The sequence below is a fragment of the Cucumis melo genome, chromosome 7 (assembly GCF_025177605.1).
Source record: "Cucumis melo cultivar AY chromosome 7, USDA_Cmelo_AY_1.0, whole genome shotgun sequence".
In the NCBI taxonomy this organism is placed as follows: domain Eukaryota; kingdom Viridiplantae; phylum Streptophyta; class Magnoliopsida; order Cucurbitales; family Cucurbitaceae; genus Cucumis; species Cucumis melo.
Window position 1 is genome coordinate 4,691,388 of NC_066863.1, and position 8,613 is coordinate 4,700,000.

Genomic DNA, 8,613 nt, shown 5'->3' on the forward strand with positions numbered 1-8,613 from the left:
GCTTCTATTGGACCTGGGATTGGTCAAGGTACTGCTGCGGGCCAAGCTGTAGAAGGGATCACGAGACAACCCAAGGCGGAGGGAAAAATCCGAGGTACTTTATTTCTTAGTCTGGCTTTTATGGAAGCTTTAACAATTTATGGATTGGTTGTAGCATTAGCACTTTGATTTGCGAATCCTTTTGTTTAATCCTAAAAAAATTACGTATTTTGTTTCGTATTTGATTTACTTGGACTTGCTGCTCTTGCTCTTTCGAATTATATGAAGCTTTCACTCCTACAATTACTTATTCGTTGGGAAAATAACCTATGGGAAGGATTGATTTAAGGATGAGGCATTAGCATACTGACTCGCCTTCTTCCTTCTTAGTCCAATCTCAAATGGAACTTTGTTTGAGGACTCCTAGATAGGAAATGAATCAAATAAGTAAGCTCTTCTTTCATTTCTTTGGGTTACTGGCGCCTAGGCCCTTTCATCTCAACTCCACTAATTAAGCTACTCCAGATGAGCAAAGAATTTGCGAAAAAAAAAGAAATCCAAGAAATCTAAGCTGGTGTATTGATTTTTTTTTTGGAATCCAAGAAATCTAGTGTGTGCGAGTTCTTTATTTCAAGAAGAAGTTGGATTTCAGCTTCAATCTTTTCTTTTTTTCAAATTCAATTTTTTTTTCAAAAATCCGCTCCATGGTGGTAAAGTCTCTTCTTGTGTCTTGGCCGAAGTGACAATAATCACATTGAACCCTAGAGTCTTGAATGTAGTTTTCATCGAGAATTGAATGGAGTTTTCCCGTATTTCGACTGGAGAATTTAAGAAAGACATTACTATTCCTATAATGATTTTGAAAGAAAAATTAGACATTTCATGCCCTCGGAGAGTGCTTTCTCGTGCTAGGTCACTGACATATCCTTTGTCTTTATTTGACTGAAAGAATGGATTGGACCGAAAGGACTTTCCTATCGAACCCCTTGTCTGTATCAATTTCTGATCGCGCAGAATCTCCATAGCCAATTTTCCATTTTTTGTTCTGAAATCATATGGTTCCTTTGGCACGACTCTTATTGAAGACGATCCAGGAACTTCCATAACGTTGGTGTGATTCTGTTTGAGCAACGGATCCTGACGTTATATATCTTCGTAATGAAACTGGAGTTGTTGGCTCGGACACATTCCTAAGGGGAAAGAGGGCCCCAAGCTTATATACCTCCGGACAGGGAGGCCAGTTCTGGGAGATAGATAAGGGGATTGAGTACAGAGATGTAATGAAACTGGGTGTGAATCGGGTACTCGCCTTAATTATGAGATGCTGAACATTCCTCTTGCCCAAATTGACCAGAATGAATGCATCTTGCTTTCTCTGGACAGGGCTCAAGAGTGAACATTCTTTCTTGGTGGAAAAAAAAGACCTTTGGGTTTGGTGGAGAAGTGGCTATGAAAAGGTTTGAAAGGGCCAATGGAATTGATGCGAAATCCTTTTGACTATAGTATAGAATTAATAAGCTACCACGAACCGGGTTAGTGGAATTCAGAGGTCCGACTAGAAACTGAAAGGAGCTGAGAACCAACTAAAGAAATCTATCCAGATCCATTGAGGCGGATGAATGAAGAAAAAAAGGTGAATATGGAGGAAATTAAGCTACGTAGAACCAAAAACAAAGGTCCAGGTGACTCATTCATGGAAGAGGTTAATATGTCCTTATCAATGAGACGCTCAAAGAATTTGAGAACTTCTCACCTTTCTTTTTTGAAAATATGTGCTATTCTGATTGAAGCAAAGAGTAACTAAAGAAAATGAGCCCAAGGATTGAAATGAAATGCAGTCATCAGTCATGTGTCAACGCCTTTCTCCATCAAATCTGATCTCCGTCGTCTAATATTGAGGTAAAAAAAAGTGCTTCTTGCCTATATAGCTTTAAGGAGCAGAGATCTAGCAAGGCATTCTAGGCACAGTGGTATTGGATGCATCATTAGGTTGTGCCGAGTCAAATCAGCTCCATTTTTTTTCGTTGCAGAAAAGAGATCCCTTCCCCTCGCTTTCGAAAATGATGAATATTCAGTCCGTGGGTCTGCAGGTACTATGGATCCTCTGACTCCCAATCGGCTTGCCCTCCCAGGTCTCGTCGGTCTTGCCTGTAGGTCGTGATATGCCTCGAGATGGCCATCTCCTGTACCCCAGCCGGTGGGGAATTCGCTCTTGGGTCCTCGCTCTGCTGCGTCTGGCCCGACCTTAGGCACCTTTGGAAGACAGGGAGTGTGACAACGTACACGTTTCCCTTTAGTCCATAGGGCCTTTTCATCAGTTGCAGGGTTTGGTGGCCCGAAATTGACTTGGCTTCGCCAAAAGGCCTCATCTCGTTAAGCCCGACTTGCGAGGCGTCCCTCCTGCAGTAGGGTTCCAAACCTCTCTCTTGTGACATGCTATCTTTCCCCTATTCTTTCCCAAGTCAAGGGTCAGTCCCATGCGTCAGCTTGTGGATCGCGGTCTCACGCACTAATCCTTACAAGTGCCCGTAGTAGGCCAGCCGCCCTACCTAAACCAATCATCATATCGGTTCCTAAGCCCCATTGCTGGAAAGGCTCAGCTTCAAAACCGTACGTGGAGCTTCCGCCTCATACGACTCCTCTAGGAATGGAGGTAGGCCAAGCCCAGGCTTGTGCGGTTAAGTTTGTTATACTACACTCAAAACAAAAAAAGAAGGAAGAATCGCAAGGACGATTTGATTTGGGACCCCCAACGAGAAAAGCAACATTTTCGGGGAATAGCTGATCCAATGCAAACAAGAACGAGAACAGAACCTCGCCCTCGCCTTCCCTCCTTTCAATTTCAGAAGAAAAAAAAATGGACAATGGACTTCTAATTAATCTTAAAAATCGCGCCAGCGAGGAGCCCTCAAGATCTCCCAAATGTAATAGGACTAATGTCCATGTTTATGGAGATCTTTTAGGAAATCGAGTAGAAAAGAGATTTTCTCCTTGTCTCGTTCTTGTACGTTCAACTCGTCCTCAAAGGAGTCCAGCTCCTTACGGTGCTCTTCCAAGTAATAGACAAAGCTACTTTTGGGATCGCAGGTTGCGTTCTAGACGAGGTCGGCCTTGTTCTCTATAATTTTCAGAAATATCGAATAACAGGAGTGTTTGAGTTCCCGAATCTCCAGATCTCGTTTGGAGAACTCTATGAACCCATCGTAGTCTTTTTGGGTTGTAAAAGAATCCAGAGGTTGTTTCAAAGATTCCCGCCAGAAGAGCCCTGGCTCCTTTCCCAAGAGAAAAATACAGTTCTCCCTCTCTAATATTGGGATTCGATTAAAAAGAGAAGTTTCCTCTACCGTATTTGGAGTCATGGGCCAAGGTTCCGAGAGAACCTGGAGGGCGAAGGAATCCTCCGAAGAAGAAGATGGATTATAAAAAAAAGTGATCATAAGGCTGACGCAAATAGTAGAAAAAAGAGTATGAAATTGAATACGTAGAAAGTAGAGGCAGATTGAGGTAAAAAAGAGAAGGCTTAAATAGAGGATCCAAGAAAAGATTTTTCCTCTTTTGAGTTTTTGAAAAGATCCTTTTCTAATATTTAGAAATAGGATCATACTCAAAAGTATGAAAAAGAGGGGTATGAGAACCGCCTACCCTCCTCTGATTTGTTCTCTGCCTTCTGCTCCGATAGAAAAAAAATGATAATAGGAGGCAGAATCCTAACAAGAAAAAAATAGAGGTTCAAAGCAAAGCATTTGAATTGAGTGGAGTTCATTTGCTTTTGGTTTAATATGGTATCGATAGCTATAGCAGTTTTTCCAGTTTGTCGGTCCCCGAATATCAGTTCTCGTTGGCCTCGGCCTATAGGAACCAGGCTATCCACCGCTTTTAACCCTGTTTGCATAGGCTCGTGCACTAATTTACGTTTAATAATCCCATAGGCTTTCACTTTGACACGTCTTCGCTCGAGATCGCTGAGAGCCCCTTTTCCATCAATGGGTGCTCCCAAGGCGTCGACCACATGCCCGAGCATAGCCTTTCCCACCGGAACATCCACAGTCGATCCAGTGCGCTTGACAAGATCTCCTTCCTTAATAGCCGTATCACTACCAAAGACAACAATCCCTACATTCTCATTCTCAAGATTTAAGGCTATTCCTTTGACACCGCTGGCAAATTCCACCATTTCCCCAGCTTGAATCTCCTTCAATCCATAAACTCGGGCAATTCCATCTCCTACAGATAGGACTCGACCCATCTCATCCATTTTCAAAGACGTTTTGAAGTTCGTAATTCTACCTTCTAAGAAAGTTGTTAGTTCTGCTGCTCTGGGAGAGAATTCCATTGAAGAAAAGGGGCGTCCAGTGAGAAATGCCACATATAAAAACAAGAGAAGGCACTGCCTTCTAAACGTCTTACCGAGAGCAAGGCGCGATAAGCAGCTCGACTAAGAAAGGAAGGAATATGATAGCTCAAATTCTTTGAGAATTCCACTCGTTCAATGCCTGAGGACGGCTTTCCTTCCTTTCATTATGCTTTTTCATCCTTTCAATTCAAATGAGCCATAATGTTCGTGGATTCGGAATGAACAAGTCCGACAGGTCAGAATGACCTCTTTGATCCATCTGAATCTGTGGATAGGTCGGACTCATGAATTCCAAAAATTATGTAGCGGATTAGTCTTGTCTTCTTTTTCTTCTTCCGCTTCTTTAGAACTTCTCTTTCTATTGTTGGACCTCTTGATTCCAACGCTTAGTAAGCTAGGCCAAGGCCCATTGTATAGGTTGGAGCTTCAAAGCGGACCTGATTATTAGAGAGAAAGGGCTTTTCAACTAGCAACTAAATTCAGTCTTTGAGACCCCATAACATAAGAAAGTCGTGGAGTGCATAAGCCCCCTTAGAGATAGGAGCTACTTTCTTGTGGTATTCGAATGAGCAAGTAGGGAGCGGCAACTAAAGAGGTAGCGAGACTGACCGCAATTGCAAGAATAGGTTGACTTTCTTTCATTTTGGTTATGGGGAAAGTGCAAGTCCTTTCGTTTAGTACGAGATCGCTGAACACCTCGTGGTGCTTACACCTCTTGCCTATCGAAGTGATGTTCAAAAACCTCGTCCGAGAACTTGTATAGAGAAGGATTTCCCGCAGCGCAGTGATTCTTCCATACCAACTTAGCTGTCTGGTGTCACAATCGTAACTTCTCAACGTGATTGTGCGGCACTTGTTTAGCTCGATCAACAAGTCAGCCGTTCGAAATTCGGAATCCACGGACAAACTCGCGGTATGATGTAGCCTCCCTTCAAGTTCTTAGGAAAATGTTTTTATAAAACGGGAGAGAGAAAGTAAATAGTTGAAAACATCATAAAGAAAGCATTGAAGACTGTCAATTGCAAAGAAAATAGCTTAGCTTGCAAAGAGTGCGACAAGGCTTGGGCGGGGGTCGAACTACTCATGTACCCCCTATAGTGCATATTGAGATTTTTGGCCTTGGCACGCTTGCATATGAAAAAGCCAAAATGTCACACTGTGGCTCGGCGACACGAAAAGGAAAGAATTAACCTAGATTACTTTCATGACATAAAGATAAAGTGATTTGGGGGTATTCGGGCATACGACCATAGGTAAATAATACCTTGGACAAATATGCCCTTGACATTCTCCCCCACTTAAACGGTTGACGTCCTCGTCAACTGGCGAAGCTGGAGCACTTCGGTCTTCTGCGTCCACGCTTCAAGGTCTTCCCCATGTTCTCCTCTTGTTACCTCCACGAGGGGCTTCTTCCGCTGCACCAGGAATTTATGTATCTCCCTCGTGGGCCTTCTACCAGTCCTTACTCTGTCAGCAAGGACTTCCTTGACTTCTCTGTCTTCCTCCAGGTCCAGGTTGACAGATAACTGTACGGTGTTGTTGCACTGTCAATTGGAAGCTTGGTCATCCACTCGAACTCAAGAGGGCTTCGCTTTTGATCTACCCTCTCCTCCATCGGCCTTGAAGCTTCTTCTAGGCACACTCGAGCAATGTCGGCCATCTGTTCACATTCCTCTCCAACTCGGTGGACTTGAGGGCGGTTCTCTACATAAGAGCCATCAGCGAGGGGCGGAAATACAGAATGCCTCCTACCTTTAATCTCTAACGGACTTCTCTTGATCAGCAAGTCTGTCTGAGCACTATGACCGAACTGGGTTACCTTCAGCAACTGAACCCAATTTTTTCGTCTGCCATCAACACAATGATGCGGATATTCTTCAAACACACAACTGAATTGATCGGCTTCAACTTTGGGAGTCTTGGTCGTACCGACAACCCCAAGACTTGGCCCCTCGATCATGGCTTGCTTCAAACCATTGAAGGCAGCCTGACACATGAGGTTCTCACTCCACTGAGTGTCTTCTTCTCTCAACAACTCACTTTGGTGGCACTTCCCCACATGATCCGACACGTTTATCTGGCTCTACACAGAGTAACACTCTCCTCTCTTGGCATCGGTAAGACTCAGTGGCACCACGGGGATCTCGGATGCTTCATGCCTAGTGACACAATTTTTCTCGAGTCCCCTTGCCTTGTTGTTCTTACTCGACAGTACCTCGGTCGGATGTCTGACTTCGGGAGATACTTCACCCCACATGGACGGTCCACCCACCTCGTGAGCATGGAGAGTGGATATTTGTGCCAAACTGTGAGCTTGCTCTGGATACGGCGGTCAATACGCTGTTGTGGGCTTCTGTCCTTCTTCTTCAGGGGAAGGACATGAACTCCATACGGAGCTTGTACAGGTCTACGAAATCATGTGTTCAACATCTTTGATGGTTTCTGAAGTCCAGCTAACTCCGGGGACATCGTGCAATAAATGTTCTTCGCATGCGCTTTTGCCTCTAACGGCGGCTCTATCCCATGGTCGGTCCTCCTTCGCTTCAATGAGGACTTGGGCCAACTATTTGGCATCACACCATGGTACTTCTTCGAGACACACAGAGTGTCTTCGGGGACTGTCTCCCTCAGCTTTTCTGACGCCCCAAGCGGGATCTACACAAATGGTGGTTCCCCTTGGGCGCAATTCTCATCTAGTCGCATGGCCGATATCATTTTAAACCTGTTGGGCTGACGAATCTCTGCTTGCACTATCGTGGGAAAGGATCCAGTAATCACTAGACATCTGGCTGAGGGCATTGGTATGACTTGATGTTCAAGGAGGAACACCATTCCTAGCACCACATCGAAGTCATCCATCTTTACAACCACAAAGTCTACGCGGCCCTTCTATCCTCCCAACTTTATCGTCGTTTGTTTCACTAACTCGACGACGGGTAGGGCAATGGAATTCACGACCTTCATTCTTTCTGAGTTCTTCTCCCAACGGAGTCTTAGACGTCTGGCCTCTGCCTCTATTATGAGGTTATGGGTTGCACCGGAATCAATCATAGTGCTTTTCGTCTGCTTTTGATTGATCCAGGTGTTAACATATAATAAGCCCCCTTTCATGGGTACGTTTCTCTCCCCTGACTCTTTCTAGAGAGACGACAGATATTTTATGGCCCCTATTCGAGTCCTTTCGCCTCCATCTATCAGGCCCGCTTCATCCTCTGCTTGATTTGGCTTATCATCTGAATCCACGATTAATGAGGCCTGAAACGCATGAAAGTCGACTTTATTCGGGCATTCTCTTGCCATATGTGGCCTACCACATGTGAAACAACTGAGGCGGCGCTTGGGTGGGCTTTGATTATTCGGCCTTTGCCATGTGTTCCCTGTGTTTGACTGGTGAGATCTGCGATCTTTACGAAGACATTCGTCTCCCCCTACAGCTTTGGGAGAACTCGGACGACTATTCCTGTTCCTTCCAGGTGAGGAACTTTGGTGACGTCTCACATCTTGAGAGTCTCTTGTCAGATCGAACAATCGTTCGGCTGCTGCATACGCTGACGTGAGATCTTGGACCCTTTGTTCATACAGCTTGGCCCTTGCCCACGGTTTCAGCCCTTCGACAAAACAGAAAACTTTGTCTTTCTCTGACATATCGCGGATGTCTAGCATCAACCCTGCGAACTGTTTCACGTACTCCCGAATCTCACCAGTGTGTGTTAGATCATGCAATTTTCACCGAGTAAGGATTTCCACATTCTCGGGGAAGGATTGTGTGCGGAGCTCTCTCTTCAGGGCGTCCCAAGTGTCTACTGTGCAACGTCCTTCTTGTATGTCCACGTATCGGGACCTCTACCATAACTTTGCATCTTCAGACAGATGCATCGTTGCCAATGTCACTTTCGCTTCCTCGGTAATAGTGTTTGTAGCCTTGAAGTACTGTTCAAGGTTGAAAATATAGTTCTCTAGGGCCTTTGCATCCCTTGCCCCACAGAAGGGCTTTGGTTTTGGGATCTTTACCATGCTAACCGAAATTGCTCCTCCAGCTGGAGCTTGGTTTGCCATTGCTTGCATCGTGAGATTCAGCCTTGCGTTCACGTCTGCGATTTCATTCCTAACGACATCGAGGTTGACTCTAAAATCCTCCGACATGCCGTTTATCATCTCTAATAGTGTCTTCTGAGAGCTATCTAGCTTGCTGACACGTTCTTCCATGTGGGCAGCAAAGCCTGATAAACTGTCCCCACGCTCGTAGTTAACAGTTCTTCTGAAGTTTGTGTTTTCTTCTA

General features: G+C 44.9%; 1 protein-coding gene and 1 pseudogene across 1 annotated transcript; both read right to left on the reverse strand.

Moving 5' to 3' along the window:
• Positions 1-633: 633 nt before the first annotated feature.
• LOC127150298 (60S ribosomal protein L5, mitochondrial-like) lies at positions 634-1,167 on the reverse strand (annotated as a pseudogene).
• Positions 1,168-3,583: 2,416 nt separating this feature from the next.
• LOC127150299 (ATP synthase subunit alpha, mitochondrial-like) lies at positions 3,584-4,312 on the reverse strand. The gene has a single exon (XM_051087712.1). It carries the CDS (start codon positions 4,310-4,312, stop codon positions 3,584-3,586), a length of 729 nt encoding a protein of 242 aa, XP_050943669.1.
• Positions 4,313-8,613: the final 4,301 nt, after the last annotated feature.